This window comes from Vicia villosa, linkage group LG6 (assembly GCF_029867415.1).
Source record: "Vicia villosa cultivar HV-30 ecotype Madison, WI linkage group LG6, Vvil1.0, whole genome shotgun sequence".
Lineage (NCBI taxonomy): Eukaryota > Viridiplantae > Streptophyta > Magnoliopsida > Fabales > Fabaceae > Vicia > Vicia villosa.
The window spans coordinates 14,478,087-14,497,649 of NC_081185.1; the positions used below are offsets into that span (position 1 = coordinate 14,478,087).

A 19,563-nucleotide genomic window follows, 5' to 3' on the forward strand; every position below is an offset into this window, starting at 1 on the left:
AATTTAACCATTGGATAACTTTATTCTATTTTATTTTTTTAATTTTAACCAATGGATGACTTTATTCTATTTTATTTTTTAATTTTAACCATGGGATAATTTTACTCTATTTTATTTTTTAATTTTAACCATCGGATAACTTTAACCATTTGAGAATCAGTATGGTCTCCTAGATTAGAATTAATTGAATCCTAGTATATCTTTAAGATTAGTTACATTTCTAAAAGAATACAATTTCAAACAGGATGTCATGACATTGTAGTGTAATATACTATTGTAATTATTGTACAAAGATTTTATTTTGCTTACAGAACAAAGTCATTGGCTCTATCATCATTATGTGAGTGATCTTGCTACGGACAAATAATGGCATTCCTATGCTTGGCATGGTTGTAACAAGAAGGAGGAGAAGATAAAAACAGAAGGATCTCGACTTACTCGCTTATCAAGGAAACTTCCAAGGCCTTGATGTCAAAATTTCTTTTGTACCTAGAATATACAGCAGAATCTTACAAGTCCAATTTGTAACACCAACATAAATAACTCAAACAGCAGAAAAATTTTATAGTCCTTTCATTCCCTACCAAAAAAATCTCAAATTATGTCCAACAATGGTTTAAAAGGTATACTATCAAACTTTTTTAATTTAAAAGCTTGTACATTACTTGAATAAATGTTGAAAAACTTATTCCTTGCTTAAGAGTAGCTTGATGCAAGCTTCTCACCTAAGAAGTTTGATAATATGTTGCAACATGTGTGTTTAGGATTTGTGATTAAAGTAGTGGTAAGAAAACCCGACTATTTATAGAAAGGGGGTTACAAAAGATCTTTACCGGAAGTACGACATGGCAGCGGGGTATCCACCTTTGTGTTTAATGTCAGGGGTAAGCTGTAAGTTCATTCAAATGACCATTGTTTCCAGGAGTTATGGTGAAATTTTTTTCTAATGAACTAAAATCTTGTATTCGTTTGAGCACCGTAACCGTAGCACTACCGTTGAGAACTAGCGGAGACGAATGAAGCCTTCTCTGCCACACTTGGGTGAAACCCTGTAACCCAATATATTAGTTTATACATAATTTAACCATTCAATAAAAAAATCTAAAAATTTATGGAAACTTTTACCACTCCGTTTCCATGGATTTACAACTCTAATTAACATTCAATAGAAATACATGCATTGGATGAGTGGCATTTGAAAGGCAGCATTGAAGGTAAAGACGGTAAGATAAAGCTGATGGATAAGGCCCGAGGTTTTTTGAATGGAGTTGCTGATCTGATTCACGAGGAGGGCCATTCTGAATGGAGTTGCTGATCTGATCTTATTGATAGATATCTCAGTTCATTTTCGGTTTGAGACATACTTTTGGTGAGTTATAGTTAGTGAGCCTTTTGCAACAACAGGTAAGTTCAATTTTAGTTTTCTTACATTTTCTTTAAAAAATAATCATAATATTTTAAATTACTAGACTGTGGAGTTTTTCATGGAAATAAAAACATGAAAGGTGGTTCAAATTTGTAAATTCAGCAATATTCAAAGAAAGTGAAGACACCATATGGTCCATTTGCCTATAATTCTATAGTAATTCCCTTTCACAGACAATTTCACAAACATGTAGACTACATTTGAAATTCTAAAACAATAGGGCTCTCTCACAAACAAGTGATTCTACTTTAACAAAAACTTAGCAGTTATCCATTGAGAACTACCTTTACTTATGGATCATGCAACTAGAAAACCAAGCTACTGGAAATTGGAAATTACAAAAACAAACAATGGAACATCCCTCCCAAACTAAATCTTCAAGTTGTGTTATTATTTTCTCTCTAATCACACAAGCTGAAAATAAAATACACAGAAATCTACAAGATTTTGCCATATCTAAGTTTTGATAACTTAATCAACATGATTGGAATATGCAATCCAGTAATCAATAATAATCAATTATCATTAACTTCAAATTCCTTTAATTTTACAACGCAGAACAATAAGATGAGAAAAGAAAGATTACCAGATACCAATGAAGAGAGGGACGATGGTTGTGAGCTGACAAATGGCTGGAATTCGTTATTTCCTCGTAACCACCGATGACAACTCCATTAAACAGACAATCTTTACAAGTATTAATCCAATTCAAAAGACCATATTTAAAGATTTAAATATATGTGAATAATTGAATTGGGCATAGTGAAGTATATGCATAATTAGTACAAGCTAACAAACTATCTGAATCAACAAAAGAAATTGAATCCAATAATTAAGGGATAACTAACCAAATAGACATATAGAGTGCGGTGAATGAAACAAAACGCAAGGATGCTGAGATTTATTGTTCTTCCTCCTAAAACGAACCTGGTTATCGAAAAACCATGTACCCTGCGATGAGGAAACTATATCCGAATGAGTTTATTTATAATTTTTAATATAACAAAAAAAATGAAGAAGATAGAAAAGGAACCTTTTCGGTGTTGGAGGAAGATGGAGAAGGTTGAAGAGTTGTGTTGTAAGATTGTGTATTGAGCACCACACCTTGCATTGGTGTGTTGTTGTTTTGACCTAACGAAGAAAATCAGTCAATGTTCGAAATTGTTCTTGTTTGTTGTTTGTTTGTTAAACAAAGGGATGAACGTTGTTTCCTCTTTCTGTTCAAGTGGTGAATCGGAGGTGAATACGAATCGTTTTCACTTTCCAGTGGTGAAAATGTGTGTTCTGCGCTGATGAAGGGAGAAGAATCTGTGGATGGGTTAGGGTTTCGACGGCGGAGTGAGTGGAAGTCGAAGGAAGGTTTCAGCGTGAGTAGGTTTTGGGTTTGGAGAGAGAATGAGTGTTATGCTTTTTGGTGGCGCCAAAAAGAAAATTATCTGCCAAACGTGTTTTGCTTTTATTTATTTTATTTTATAATTTTTTATTTTATTATATATGTTATAAAGTTAAACAATAGCACTTTTCTCATAAACGATAACAAAGGGTAGTAAAATAATAACGATTTACAAAAAGTGTTATCTTAGTGAAGAATATTAATAGCGTTTTAAAGGAAGTGCTATTTTAGTGAAGTTTATTAATAGCGTTTTTTTACAAACTGCTATCAAAATTACATTGTATGTATCTTATAATAGCGCACGACTATAAAGTGCTATTATAGATCTGTGTTTTCCTTTTTAATAGCATTATTTTTAAAAGTGCTATTAAATTAGGCGATGCAAAAAATCAATTTTGGCGTAGTGAATCTTCGAAGGTACGTTACAAATTCTTCTTTATTTTGAGCTTTTATCATTTGCAATCATGTTTGGTTATGTTCGAATCGGAAGTGTAGAAACAAAGGGCTGAGAAGGTTTTGATACAATATGAGATTTATCTTAAAATCTGAGATTTGTTTGAGATTTATAATTCTTCACTGTGCATATAAATCAGAGGTTTTTGAATTACTTCTGAGAATACAAATCTGAGCTTTTTGAATTGTTCTACTTTACTATTGAACTCATTTTTATAAAATATTTGTCTAGGTTAGGTGATTTTGAATGCTAAAGTTTTCCAAATTTTAACTATAGCTTCTTGCTGGTTCTGGTTTGAACTCGATCCATCATTCATTGTTGTACAAGATATCATATTCTAGGCATCAGTTGTATTGTATGGCTCTGTTTTACTTATAAATTTCAATGTGGATAGTTGGTATTTCATTTTCATTTTGGAATGGGTTATTGTTGATTTAAATTTTATTTGACTATTTTTTCGATCGTGCGTGGTAGGTAACATGTCATAGAAGGTTGAGAGAATATATCTCTATCTATAATGCTATAGTTAGATTATTAATTCAATGTCTATGGACGAGAAAAAAAAAGAGTGATAACCTGTTTTCTGAAACACGGCATCAATTTGATAATGATTGATTAGTCAACAAATCAAACCTCGACTAAAGAGTTTTAGGATTCAATTCTTCAAGTGGACTTTCATTATCATAACTTATAGGCCAGCCATGACAGAAGGAAATTATAACATGGTCTGAGGTGGAATACAGCAAAATTATATCTCTTTCAAATACTTCAATTGATAGAAAATTGAGACACTTAATCAATAAAAATGAATATTATAAGTTGGAATAAGGATAGAAAAACCATAATATAAAAAAAACCAAATACTTAATAACTACACACATTTTACTATAACATCACATAAAAAACATGTATCAAAGAAGCATCAATTGCTTACTTTGATCTCAAAGAAAAAGGTAACAATTACCAAATTCATGGTATTAACAACAACACTGTAATTGTTTACTTTCAATTAACTTCTTATTCTGTTGGAGATTATAGGAACTTGAAACTGAATGAGAAGCACAACACAACACTCTTTATGTATATGAAATAACTGAGATCCTCTGAGCTTCTTTGCAATGGCAGCAAAGTACTTCCCCAGATTCTAGACATTTACTTTCTTTATGTGGACGTGTCAATGTTAGTGTCATGTTTTTGGTATATCCGTATTTCGCTGAGACCAATATAGAAGAATGAGAAGGAGTGTTTAATGGTATATTACTAGAAACTTCTAGTAATAGAATGAATATTAATTTATATGTAGATTAAAGCGCAGGACCACTTTAATATGCTGTCAACGTTGGACCACTTTGATTAGAGACTATACTTAGCTTTGCTGCTAGCATATTTTTATGAATTCCAAAATATGCTGTCAACGTTTGAGAACATGTCACTCATACCTTACTCAAGTTACAAACTTTACTTAAGTTAAAGTGATTATAAAAATGTTGATATTTGTGAACTATAACAGGATAGAAGTAAAGTAGTTGCTGCTGTCACTAGCATTGTAGTTAGTTAGACTTCTTTTTTAGAATGGTTTGGGAATAAGGTTTAGGCTAAAACCAATACATGCCTACTTGAAACCCACTTTTACTAGCTGTTACACCTTCCATTTATAATGGAGTTGCATCATTTTTTTTTCTCTTCTCGTTTAATTCTATTTGATTTAATATTTTCTGATTTTCTACATTTTTTGACATATTTTGTTTCTACATTTCTTGAAACCTGCATGGAGAAACACAATAAATACAATGTTATTTAATGAATCAATAATGATGAGTGCCTAAGGACATTGTTTGACAGTAAGATTTTATGAAAAATTATACATTCAATGTGTTATGAATTGAAATTGTTGGAGTAACTGAGGGGTTTGTGTTATGTTTATTTTTATTTTTATTTTCTCCTTATTTTCTATTATAATATATATTTTTTAAATTAAAGAAAAAATCTCTACTTGCATAAATCCACGATCTTGGTATGCAATTCCTTTTTCTCATGCTTTCTTAATATATTTAACCATGCATATTAGTGTTTTCCACATGTGAGAAAATTTAACTTGAGACTGACAAGAGCTTAGTTCTATCACCATTATATGAAGAATGTATTTCAATCTCTTCTTTGTCTTATGTGATATTTTCAATCTCTATTGCAATATTTTATATATGTTTTTAATAATGAATTCAAGTTATTTTCATCTTTAGCTCATGTTTGTTTTAATATATGCTACTGGTTCAATATATGTTTTCCACTTTAAAATTCAATAAATTTATCTCACAGGTTAAACTTATCTCGCATCACTTACTATAATTTTATATATGGCCTTATAGGACTAAGACCCTGAAAATGGGCATATGATTCGTAGGTACAACCTAATTTAGTTGTTAGGAAATATGGATCGGAGTTGTCATATAAATAATTTTAGTGGTCTATTGGTTTATTGAGTGTTCTTTTTTGGCCTCCAATTGAAAAATTGAAATTGAAAAATACGAAAAATTGACTTGTATTGTGATTTAATTTTGGAATTTTATCATATGTGAGCGGTTTGGTTTACCTTAGTTTGGTGTTGTGTTGTGTGTGTTGTGTGTGGTTCAGAAAATATAGTCATTAAAAGCATCTGAAACGAGTTCATGCAATCAACATTTTCTTTAATAATAATGTGAATAAACAAACTAAAAAAATGTGGAGAGAGAAAGTTAGAGAGAGAAACAGTGAGAGGTGGGAGGAGGAGTGGAGAGAGAAAAATAAGACTGAGGGGGAGTGGACTAGGGTTCAACCAAAGAAGCTTCCTAAACTAAGGTGGGATATTAGGCAAAGTGAGTATTCAACAAGGTCTCGTAAGGTTTCCACTTTCTTTGTCACTGAGTTCCCGGAGGAGTATGGTGCGAAGGACCTGTATAACGTTTTCAGTGAGTTTGGCGAGGTGGATGAAGTTATCATTCCTTCAAAGAGGGATGTGAGAGGGAAGAAATATGGTTTTGTGAGATTCTTTGATGTGAAAGAGGTGGAACTCTTAGCAACGAAGCTGGATAATATTTTTCTGGGTATGAAGAAGATTCATGTCAATGTGCCGAAACATGAGAGAGGAGTTTCCAGGAAGAGTGAGGGACTTTTTAGGGCTGGCGGTGGAGGGGGTGGGGGAGTGGTGGATTAGCAAGGACCGGAGAGAAGATTGGAAACAATATGCGACATAATGATGCTCAACAGAACTACAATTCTCGTAACATGGGGGGACTGCGAGATGGGGGTGTTAAGGTCCCTGAGAGATCTTATGCTCAGGTGACAAGGGTGGGAAAGCAAAAGCCTATCTTTACTCATATGGAGTTTAATAGAAGTTTGGATGCGGTGAAAAGGTTTGAGAAAGTTTTGGTTGGGGTGGCGGAAGAACCAGGAATGACCTATAATTTTCAGCAAGCTTTGCATGAAGAAGGTTACTTTAATGTGAAGGCAACGCCGTTGGGTGCAAACCTGTGTTTGCTAGAAGAAACAGAGGGTGGAGTCCTTGAGTTCCTTCTAAGGGAGGAGAAAGGGTGGATGGGAAAGTGGTTCAATGAGGTGAGGCAATGGAGTCCGACGGATGTGGACAACGAGAGAGTAACGTGGCTGAGATGTTATGGCATCCCTTGTCATGCATGGTGTCCGGAATTTTTTCGCATTCTGATGTCTCCTGTTGGTGTGTTCTTGGCTTGTGATGAGGAAACAGAAAGTCAATCAAAGTTTGATGTGGCTAGATTAATGGTGAGGACCAAGTATAATTTGGTCTTGAACGAAACCTTTAACATTGGTGTGAATGGTGAGGCATACTCTATCAAGTTAGTAGAGGATGCTTATGGCCCAAAGAGAATTGTTTTTCCAAGAGGGAAAAACCAAGGTGGTGGTTCTGATGATGAATATGATAGCACTGATGAGGCGGGCTGGGTGGCTGAAATGGGGGGAGGCGGTGTTGGTTTAGTTCCTCCGAAGGTGGTGGCGGAAGGGGAGAATTGGGATGTGGAAAACTGTGTGGAAGATGCGACAAGCCATAGTACAGAAGTGGATAAAGTAAAAGATACTTTTGAAGATACAGGTGTCATAGGCCGTAAAGCTACGATTGATAAGGGAAAGGCGCCGTTTGTCCATAATATGAGGATTAATGATGTTGATTCAAGAGGTGCATTTAATGGGGAGCAGGTAGTAATTAATGCTGTGACAGATGGCACAAAGGTTAATAATAAAAGGGGTGAGGGTCTCCGGTTGAAAAGAAACTGTGGTAAAAAATATGTTGGCCCTTCTTTTGGGCCTCTTAGAGGGAGATTTTGTGTGGGCCAATCAAGCGGTGCAGGCCCAAGTGTTAGAAAGAAAAAAGAGGTGAAAAAAAGGGTGTCTGCGAAAAGAAAGAAGGCTAGCCTTACTCTTCTTGGTCTTTCAAATCCCACTGTTGAAATTCCTCGGGAAACCTCAAATGCTCCTTTTCCGAAGGGGATTGGAAACTCTGTTTCGATGGTGCCTGCTATTGTTCCAAGAGAGCAAAGGGAAGATAGCAATTATGAGGATTCGATTGCAGATTCAGCGGTGGAACAAGGTAATAGAAGGTTTAGGGAGGAGGAGATGAGAACGGTGGCGGCAAGGTTATGGGAATCAATTAAAGCTCTGGGGGTGGTGGGGGACGAGAATGATGATGTCTATATTGAAGCCGTTCACCAAATGGAGGTGAGGGATCGTGCTGGGAAGAAAGGTTCGGTGGCGATAATAAACAAGAGTGGAAAATGAATATTGTAACATACAACATCAGAGGGGGTGGAAATTCTCTGAAGAGGAGAAGAATAAGGGAGTTGTTCATCAAGGGTAAAGCTGATCTCTGTTTGGTTCAAGAAACAAAAATTCAGGTGATGTCGGAAGAGGTGGTGCGAAGTTTGTGGGGTCAAGGGGAGTTTGATTGGTCAGCAAAGGGCTCTAATGGGAGGTCTGGTGGCTTGTTATTGTTATGGAAAAGGGACATTATGTCTCCTATACACAGTTTTTGTGGTGATGGTTTCTTGGGGGTTTGCTTTGAATTTAGCGAGAAGAGGTGCTATCTGGTAAATGTGTATTCATCTTGTGATCTTGCAATGAAGAGGGTTATGTGGGAAAAGCTGATAGATCTCAAGCATAGATGGAATGATGGAGAATGGTGTGTGGCGGGTGACTTCAACACGGTTCGTTTTTCGTCGGAGAGGGTGGGGCGGAGCTCTTTACTGAGATCCCAGGATGCGGCGGAATTCAATGATTTTATAAACATTATGGAGTTGGTTGACTTGCCTACAGGGGAGAGGAAATTTACGTGGAGTGGTGGGTCTGGTGGAGCTCTGAGTAGATTAGATCGGTTTCTGTTGTCTGATGGTTTCGTTCAAATCCTTTCAGCCGTGTACCAAGATGTGGGTCTGAAAGATATCTCAGACCATAATCCTGTTTGGTTAAATTGCAAGGTTGTGGATTGGGGGCCAAAGCCATTCAAATCTATAAACGGTTGGCTAGACTTCCCAGGTTTTGTGGAGTTCTGTGAGAAATCTTGGAAAGAGCTGTATGTTTCTAGTACTGCTGCGTTTGTGATTAAAGAGAAGTTTCGTAGCCTTAAAATTGCTTTGCGAAAGTGGAATAAGGAGTCTTATGGTTGGATTGAGTTAGCGGTTGATGAGGCTGTCAAAAAGATCAATTTGTGTGATTCTAAGTGTGGGGAGGTAGGGAGTGGGGTGGTGGGTATAGGGGTGGTGGATATTGAAGCCGAAGGTGTCGTTATAGCCAAGGAAAGAAAAGGAGCAGTGAGTGATTTCTGGGGTAGCCTAAGAAGGAGGGAGTGTTTGCTCAAACAAAAATCCAGGATTAGATGGTGTAAGGAGGGTGATTTGAACACTCGTTTTTTTCACAATGTCGTCAAAGCTAGAATGCGATCAAACTACATAGGCAGTGTTGATTCTCCTGGGGGCAGAATTTCAGATGTGGCTGGAGTAAAGGGGGAGGTTCAGCGTTTTTTTGCTTCTAAGTTTAAAGAGTCAGATCTTCAAAGACCAAGGCTGGATAATGTTCCATTCAGAAAGCTGAGCAGTGTCGAAGCGGGGGATTTGGAGACTCCGTTCACGAGGGAAGAAATCAAAGAGGTGGTATGGGAGTTCGATGGAAATAAAAGCCCCGGGCCAGACGGGTATAACTTCAATTTTATTCGCAAATGTTGGAAATTTTTGGAAGATGAGGTTTTCAGGTTCGTTTCGGAATTCAGTCTTAAGTCTAATCTGCCTAAAGCAATTTCTGCTTCCTTTATAGCTCTGGTGCCAAAAACTGATAACCCTCAAGTTTTGGGGGAATATAGACCAATATGTCTGGTAGGATCTCTGTATAAAATTATAGCGAAGCTGTTAGCAAATAGGTTGAAGAGGGTGGTGGGTAAACTTGTATCAAAATCTCAAACAGCATTCATTCCGGGGAGACATATTCACGACGGGGTCCTAGTGTTAAATGAGGTTATGGACTATGCAAAGAGGCTCAAGAGGAAATGTATGGTGTTGAAGGTTGATTTCGAGAAAGCCTACGATAACGTGAATTGGAATTTCTTACTCTACATGCTACGAAAATTTGGTTTTGGTTTGACTTGGGTGAGGTGGATTGAAGCTTGTGTTTGTAGTGCGACAAGTTCTGTTCTAGTTAATGGCAGCCCCTCGCCAGATTTTGCTTTGGAGAAAGGCTTGCGTCAAGGGGATCCCCTTTCCCCGTTTCTGTTTGCTTTGGTTACTGAGGGTCTTGCTATGCTGATGAAGGAAGCCGCTGATGTAGGTGTGCTCAAGGGGTTTGAGGTGGGACAATTGGAGGGGTATAATCTATTACAGTTCGCGGACGACACGGTTATCATTGGTGATCCCTCATGGTCGAATTTGTGGAGCATTAAGACAGTTCTAAGAGGCTTTGAACTGGTTTCAGGTTTAAATATTAATTTATGTAAGAGCAGTCTGTATTGTATTAATGTTGAGATGGATTTTATGCAAGCCGCAACGTCGTTCTTATGCTGTCAAATGGGTACAGTCCCGTTTACCTTTCTTGGTGTACCGGTTGGAGCGAATCATAGGCAAAGCAGCGTGTGGCAACCGGTTGTGAATCTTTTGAAGAGGAGATTATCGGTTTGGAAAGGTAGACTCCTATCTATCGGGTGGAGAGTCACACTTATTAATTCGGTTTTGAATGCAATCCCTATATACTTATTTTCTTTCTTTAAAGTGCCTAAAGTGGTACTTAGAGAACTTGTGGCTATCCAAAGGAACTTTTTATGTAGTGGTGGTTTGGATAGGAGGGGAGTTTCATGGGTTGGTTGGCCGGAGGTTTGTCGTTCGAAGGATGAGGGGGGTTTAGGTGTGAGATGTTTGGAAGCAGTTAATGAAGCTTTAATTGGGAAATGAAAATGGAGATTTTTGGTGGATAATGGAGCATTATGGAGACCGTTGCTCGAAGGTAGGTATGGCTGTTTGATCTCGGCTGTATTCTTAGGTTCGAGTTCTCCAGTGTCGAGGTCATCATTATGGTGGCGCGATTTGTTCCCGAGCTCACAGCAATTTCCTCATCAAGATTGGTTTAGAGAAGGGATTTCTTGTTGTTTAGGGGATGGGGCTCTCACAAAATTTTGGGTTAACCGTTGGCTTGGTGGAGTTGCCCTTCGTGAGGTTTTTCCGGCTGTTTACGCAAGGGCTTCAAATAAATTGGCGCTTGTCTCTGAATGTGGGTTTGTTGTAGAGGACTCTTGGCATTGGATGATTAATCTTTGCGATGGAGGTGTCGTGGGGGATGGTGTGCAGCAATTGCAAGATTTATATGGCATTTTGCAGGGAGTATCTCCGCAACAATCTTCTGTGGATAGGTTTAAGTGGTTTAAAGACGTCGAAGGCGTGTATTCGGTCGCTTTGGGATATGCAGAACTCTGTAACAGGCTGGTAATAGACTCGGCTCAGCACCTCAATGTGGCAGCGATGCGGTTTGTTTGGGAATCTCAAGTGCCCTCGAAACTGCATGTGTTCGGTTGGAGGATCCTTCGTAATAGGATACCGACTCGAGATCAATTGGCTGCTCGTGGAATTATTTTAGACGAGAGTGATATGGTATGTGTGTTCTGTTTTAACGAATATGAAACCGTAAACCATTTATTTGTTGATTGCTGTGTTTCAAGAGTTGTGTGGCAGAAAATGGGAGTATGGTTAGGAGTAGTTTTGAATAGTTTTGAGGAAGTTGATGACCATTTGTGGAGTTTTGCTGAGAGTTTAGTCGGGATGGTGAATAAACGGAAGCGTCTTGTGATGTGGTTGGCAACCGTTTGGGCGTTATGGTGGATGCGAAATGAGATCATTTTTAATGATCAAGAATTCCATGAAGATGAGGTGGTTCACAAGGCAATAACTCTAGCATGGATGTGGAATGTTATAGGCTCTAAACAATGTCCCTCCACCAAATGGAATCTCTCTTAGAAACATATGACGCCCCATAATTGAGCATGTGATTCTTAATGTTACCGTACCTACAAAAAATAATGTTAGTCAAAAAAAAAGAATTCCTCTCCTCTAAAATCCTCCATTTCCATTTACAAAGAAGCGCAAAATTAAAGACTCCACAATGTTTAACTCCAAGTCGCCCTCCTCCTTTGATAAGCACACTTTATTCAAACTCACCCAATTAATCTTCTTACTCTCTTCCCCTCCACCCCAATGAAACACCCTTTGAATGAAAATAATTTCACGAATTATCTTGAGGTGCTTTATAAAAGATAACAACAAGATCGGTGAACACGACAAAATAGAATTGAGAAGAACCACCCGACCCCCAATGGATAAGTTCTTATTATGCCAACTCAAAGTCCATCTTCTTAACTTTGAAATCAACAGTTTCCACATCTTTATTCTCCTTGGGTTCACTCCTACGGGAATGCCAAGAAACGTGAAGGATGTTGAACCAATCTTACAATTAAGAAAAGTAGCCCCCGCATGAATGAAATCATCTTCCAAATTCATCCCCATGATCCTATCAAGTTCACACGCTTTATCTTTCTTCTTCTTTTTCATAAGCTTTCTTCCATGTTATTCATATGCTTTCTTCCATTTTCTGTGTATAGGTACTTTCATTTATCTTTTTTTCATACGCTTTCTTCTTTACCGTTTCATTTCGTATTAAAAAGAGTTTCCACCTTGCATAATTTTTTGTTTTTTTTTTAGTTCTCAGTTTCATGTATGACACTATTTACATTTGGCATAAGGTGTTTTTTTCTTCTTGTGTTTCTATGAAGAAATAATACAAGAAGAATATCTTCGTTTTACATGAATGTTTTCAATAAAAGGTACATTCGGAAAATATTTTATGAGTTGATATGTTGTTGTATCTTGTTCTGGTTTTGTTGATAAATGTTGTTGAAACGTACATTCGTGAACTATTTCAAATTCTTTACTTTTTTGTGTAATTTGAAATTCATTCAATTTAACTTGAATAAAATACTTCATAAATTTACATCATTTTAATAATTCCCCAGGTTTTTTATCCAAATTTTTTTTTATCTAGTCATTTTAAATTCCTTCAAAAAAATTACTTTTCATTATTAAAATGAATCATCCAAACCCGCGCTTAAGTTCATGTGAAAATAAAGTTGAAAATATAGTAGATTTTATATACTTTCAAATAACGATACTTTGGTGTAGTAATCTTTCGGGGGAAATGAAAAAACCACGTCCTTTACTTAGCTTTATATCCATGATAAATGTAAATTGTAGCTATTTTTGCATATACTTTTTAGTGCATTTATCGACTCTTTGTTGTTAATTTCGGTTGAATAAACCCAACTTTTATGTAAAGACGTTTAGTTTGTGTATACTTATGTTTTTGATTCATTTATATACCATTTGATAGTTTTCCATTCATTTTATAAGTATTGAGGGGTATTTGGAGCATGAGCAATAAAGTATCGAAGACACGGCTTCAAACGCGCGATTTTGATTAACGAAATCAATTCATCAAAGAATAAGGATCAAACTAAGGATTATAAAAATCATCAATTTGGTTTCCATTTTGTCATTGTTAGAAAGAGCATTGAATAAGCTTTCCAACGCTTCAAACTGGACGCAAATCGGAGTTACGGTTCTCAAGTTATGGCTGAAATAGTGTAGAAATTTTTGCTGTTTCTGGTGTGTTTTGTCGGGCGAATTTTGGGCTCGCCGGGCGAGCCTTACTGACCAAAAAAGTTAAAAAGTTGCCGTTTAGCCGCTGGGCGAAACGGTGCTGACAGAAACACGTTTTAAGGCCCAAAAACACAATTTTTAGGTTATGGTTTTGGGGTATATGTTCCCAACTCCATCAACCTTCATTTTTTTTATAGAGAGAGGCTTAGAAACATCAAATGGGGTTGCATATTGATGATCGGATGTCGAATTTCTCATCGATTGGTGTTGACAAACCAAGAAATGTTTTGTTGTTCTTCTTCTTCTCTTCTCTTTGTACACTCTATTTTGTTGGGTATGTATGTATATTTACTTTGAACATATGTTTATATATTGATCATGGTGTTGTATAATATATGCTTTAGAAATCAATTTTGTGCTTTCCTTGATCTTTTTGCATTTCTGTTTGGATTTGTGTTGTTGTAGAGATAAACCTCACAAATCTTGATTAGGGGATGAAATCTATTAGTTTCTAGATTCTAGAGATAGATTTAGAGCTAATAATCACGTGGGTATCGAAGCTTAATGTTTCCGTGTTGTTTGAGTCGGTTGAGAGATCATCGACAAGAGTAATATGGTTGTTCTCTCAGCTCAGTGTTGCAGAGATGGACACTGTTGTGAGCGATATGTGATGATTTTGATTAGTTGTATGTTGAGTGCGACTTATCGATATGTTTAAGTTTGTTTTGAGTAGTGTAAATTCATGTTTGATAGTTTATCCTCTCCAAATAATGTATTTCGTCCTGTTCATATGTTTAATTCCCAAACTTACTGATTTCTAATTCAATCCAAACTCATAACTGTGGAATTTGTTAAATGGTAGTTCAATGCACTAGTCCTTGTGAAGACGATAATTTCCCGGATAAATACTTCCAAAAATTTTGTTGCTTGCTGCTTTACCGCTTCAACAATCCGCATTATTATGTTTATTCCTATACCTATAGTACAAAACAATATTAATATAAACGATCAATCACTCAAAACAAAAGTAGAATTCACAAAGCAAATTCAATTCACCAATTACCACCTCAAATTTTTAGAGGCGAACAAATTCAGAATTCATCAACTGAATATTTACTTCAGTTTTGGACAATTTCAATTAAGGCTTCAATACAATGCATTCTTAATATATCTTTAGTAATATTTTTTGGTATATAAAGTTGTAATATGAAATAAAATGAAGAACAAAGAAAAATATTTTTAGACTTATGCGAAAATAATGATTTCTTAATAATCAAGATATTTTATCAAATATCAATTTCTAATATTCAAATTTAATATTTACAACTATTTACTCTTTGACTTATGCGAGTATTGTGCAATATCCAAGAGTTTGTCAAAGTTATGCCCTCTCTGTTTGCTCCATATTATGAAGAGTTCTTCAATCTTTAGTTCAGTCAGCACTAGCGGTAAGCTATATACAATTCACTGAAGTTTTTTCTTGCCCGAATGCTTTTTGATTGAAAATAGTTTTTTCCCTGATGTAATTTCCCTTAAAAATGTAGCTTACTATAAAGTATTATTTCCATCTGGTTGATTTTTTTAAGCAAGAATATATTCATAAGAGAACCCAAGTTCTCAATAACTTCATACAAAAAACACGAGCAAAAGCTTAAAAAGAGAAATTACACGCCAAATGAAACTTACCATAAATAAAATAGAGGGTTTCTACTAATTAATTCGTAAAAGTTACATTTGGGTTGAATAATTTTTCCTATAAAAGCCTATCTCAAAATCATAGCTTTAACATCCCAAATAATATCAAAGATATTCCATGAGTCCCCTTTAAAAAAGGTCCCATTCCTGCTCAACCATATAGTCCAACAAGTAGCCAACCACACCATGCCCTCTTTGCCTTTTCTAATCACCTTTACTTAACGGGAACGATTTAATAAAACTTTTCTTAAATGTCTCCGCCTTATGATCTATCAAACCAACTCATTCGGTTATTTCCCTCCACACCAAGTTAACGTTATAGCAAATCAACAAAGAATAAACCGATGTTTCCACTTCACCAGAACAAAAAACGCACAAAGAATTTGAAGATGAAATGATACCTCTATTAGAGAAAGCGCCTTTCGTAGCCACTTTGTTGATAAAACACCGCCATTCGAAAACCTTCACCTTTAAAGGAGCCTCCATCATCCATAAAATTTCAAAAGGTGAGTCATAAAAATCCTTTGAGCCATTCGATATATGACAGGTGCTAATAATGTTGTGGCATCCGGTTGTAGTAGATATGTGAGACCCCTTATTAATAAAATGTTTTACTTGTATTTTTATGGTTTGTGTTTTATTCTCTTTGATCCTCTTGTCCTTGCACCTCAAGACCTTAGGTTTAGATGGGGTACACAACACATTAGGAATGAATAGGTTGTTTATCCTAAAAAAATTGTGGAGAAGCTGAGTTGTTTATCCATATTTGTTGTCAATTGCCTAAATATATAAACAACCTTACAAAATATACCTTAATCAACAACAACAGAATGAATAATAAAATTCATTTTTTGGCTTTACAAAATATTGCAAAAGCAAGAATAACGTTGACACTTTACAAAATCCATTTTTTATCAAAAGTTTACATTTTCACTTTTTAACTTATCACTTTATCGAGATCGTGTGTTTCATTTTATAAAAATTAAATCGTGGAGTAGCTTCAATTTTTTATAGACTCTCTCATTATGTGAATTATAAATTGATTTTAGTTTCATTGGCATGACTATGTTTTCATCAGCATGGGCAATGCTCTCGTGCCTTGGACGTTATCCCAACTTAACTTTTTATTGACATGGCCTATTGATGCACCAACAATCCAGCCAAATTGGTTTAAAGCCAAATGCATGATCAGCATATCCCAGGCTAATGAAAATATAGATAATTCCAACGAAAATAAAATCAGCTTCTAATCCATAATAATGAATAATAGTAGAGTATATAACAATTGAAACTACTCCATTATTTAATTTTTACCAAACATAATATTTACAATGGCACTTTTGATAAAAATAAATAAAATTGGACTTTTGATAAAACAATGGCACAACCATTCTATTATATTCTAAACAAACAACCATTATGTGGATGTGGGTATGATTTATTTTGAGTTTCTTTTCTTAATCAAAATCCATTTACTAATAATTTCTAGATCATGCCGACAATGGTTCTTCATTACAAAACATAACCGATTAATTGAAGAAATAATTGTATTTCCTTCCCGAAGATAAAACTCGGTACCTTGCTTAAAAAATTAACTACTGGTGACTGCTTAACTAAACTTTGTACCTTTCACTTCCTTCCACAAGTCTTGGTTGATTGAGATGCAGATATATAATGGTTAGAAAAAATGATTTTAAAAACATCAATAGATACATACCAACTCTTCAAACCGAGAGTACAAGATTACTCGGCCCATTAATCTTGTACTCTTGGTTTGAAGGGCTAGCTTGAATCCACATAAAAGAAAAAAAGTTGTATGTAAAGATGCTTCTAACTTTTACCACTCTAGTCACTACTAATTTTCTAATGAATTAATTATAGTGTACATGAATCATCTAAATCTTAAGATACATTCAAAAACCAATTTGCTATCAAAAGCAAGAGATAATTATCCATGAAGTGACAGAGAGAGGTTTATAGAGTGAAGAAGTAAATGATAGTTACCATGGAAAGTTATATTGCTCTAAAACGAAACGAGAGTGTGGGGTTTTATTATTGTTGAACGGTTTTCAAGTTAGATATTTTCATGTGTGATTTGTTGACCGAGTTTTGTGTTAAAGGAGCTGACCAGGCAATACTCTCAACCTTAATTACACTCTCCTAGTTTACTTATTTATCTCCATGCAAGAGGGAGAAATTTTCTACAATCCGTGGAAGTTTTTTTTACATAAAACTCTTACTTTAATTTTTTTTTTCAAGATGAATGATGTTATTGTTTTTTCTAAAATGAATTTTAAAATTTTTACAAAAGTTTTGACAAAAAAATATTAAATAAAAGTTTTGATTTAAATATAATACTTTTAAATAATGAAATTTCGAAAATATTTAAATAAATCTACTTTTTTTTAAATTTTTTTAAAGAATCGTTTAAACTTTGTTCGTAAAAATATATTATTTTTATCATGATATAAATTTTAATAACCAATATCAAATTGCTAAATATAAATATTATACTAATAATAAACAAATTTGCAAAAATTTATGTTATTTTTGAACAATTTTTAATATAATTATTTTAAGAATATAAAATTAAAATGATGGTTTTGCAAAATTAATAACAAATTGACTTAAAAATGCGCATGTGTGATTTTTTACAACAATAAGTTGTGTTTGTTATACAATGGAGCTATTATTTTTACAGTTTTGAAATTGTATATTTTATTTATGACATTAAAGATAAGTGCAGTGTCAATGTAAACTAATTTTACACCATCATCAACATCGAATCAAATTATAATTTTAAGGGCATCTTTTTATTTTTTAACTTAATTTAAATTTTTCTTTGGTCCTTTGTATAATAAATGTTATATTGTAGTCCTTCAAAACCTATTTCCTTAGCCATTTTAGCTTGTCCCGTTAACTTTTAATTCGAATATCTTAGGTGAGACATTATTGTTGAGGGCTTTGGCTAATATGCATAAGGATTTTACTTATGCATCATGCATAAGCTTACATAAGTCATTGAATTATGTTTTTAATCCAGTATTGAGTATTGAGTGGTGAGTATTGAGTATTGAGTAATAACAATTGATGTCTAGAATTTGATCCAATGATCCAAGGGTCCATAATAATCTATGCATGGTGCATTGATTTTTATCTATGTACGGTAACTGCACCCATTGTTGAGTGTCCACTATAAACTTTATTTTATTTTTTATTTTAACCATTGCATAACTTTATTCTATTTTATTTTTTTAATTTTAACCATCAGATAAATTTATACTATTTTTTTTATTTTAACCATTGGATAACTTTATTCTATTTTATATTCAAACGAGAAATACTAGACAATTGAGATACACTACTAAAAAATACAAATTAGAGACGGAAATTTACGAGGGAAGTAAATTCTTCACTAATTGAAATGGATTTGATCAGGGGAAACTTAATAGATGATAAATTATTAATGAATAAAAATTAACGAAGAAATTTGTGAGAGAATCTTTTGTCACAAAAAATCCCTTGTATAATCCCTCAAAAAATTGATAAAAGTAAATTTAGTAAACTCTATACTAATATTTTTGTCACAAATTCCCTAATAAATGTGTTGTATTTTTGCGAGGGAAATATTCCCTCCCTTATATACTACTTTTAACAAAAACAAAGCGTATTGATACATGTTTGCCGGTTGTTTGAAATTATCACTTCCTAGTTCTTGATCTCGTCCCTCCATAATGAGATTTAGGGTTTACGTATATCCATCATCATCAAAAATCTCCTTTCGACTGATTTTTCTTTCTGACGCATCTCATAATTCATCACATAATTCTATATTGCGGTAAAATTCTATGTTCATTGTTTCTAATTTCAAATTCAATATAATACATGATTATGGGTTATGCGGCGAATTCTTTGGTCATGGATTGATTTCATAAGATGATTAATCATTCATAATTTCTTGTAATTAGGTTTTAGAATAATGGTGCAAGATCTGGTCTTGGATAGTGCAATTAGAGACTGGTTGTTGGTCCCTTTATATGTTGTTATGGTTGTTATTTGCGTGCTCTGCCATTTTTTTGAAAGCAAGAGATTTATATATATAACCAACCAAAACAAAGTACACGGTTACAAAACCAAACAAAGAAAACTACACACCGATTGATACCTTAACTTAAGTAAAACAATGGTTTATTTCTAAACTCATAGAAGTTACAATTGGAATGAGTAATTTTCCAAATAAACAACCACCTCCAAATAAGGGCCTTGCAACTCCAAACCACGCCCCTCGAATTCCAAGAAGCATTATTAAAGACTATATCATTTCTACGCAACCAAAGACTCCAAATAATAGCTAACCAAATGATACCCTCCTTTCCTCTTTTGACTTTCTTTGCTCGGGAATAAAAGC

At 34.6% G+C, this 19,563-nt stretch overlaps 1 protein-coding gene and 1 long non-coding RNA gene across 2 annotated transcripts; one reads left to right on the top strand and one right to left on the bottom strand.

Moving 5' to 3' along the window:
• Window positions 1–406: 406 nt before the first annotated feature.
• LOC131611258 (uncharacterized) lies at window positions 407–2,838 on the bottom strand. The gene is made up of 4 exons (XR_009286807.1): window positions 2,460–2,838; window positions 2,013–2,377; window positions 834–1,049; window positions 407–489 (listed from the first exon to the last, which is right to left on the bottom strand). It is a non-coding gene; the product is annotated as an uncharacterized LOC131611258 (long non-coding RNA).
• Window positions 2,839–5,989: 3,151 nt separating this feature from the next.
• LOC131613242 (polyadenylate-binding protein, cytoplasmic and nuclear-like) lies at window positions 5,990–6,463 on the top strand. Its single transcript, XM_058884929.1, has one exon. The coding sequence runs from the start codon at window positions 5,990–5,992 to the stop codon at window positions 6,461–6,463; it is 474 nt and encodes a 157-aa protein (XP_058740912.1).
• Window positions 6,464–19,563: the final 13,100 nt, after the last annotated feature.

What these genes read in the sequence shown, in the direction of transcription:
- LOC131613242 (XM_058884929.1), top strand. Translation starts at nt 5,990, where the DNA reads ATGTGGAGAGAGAAAGTTAGAGAGAGAAACAGTGAGAGGTGGGAGGAG.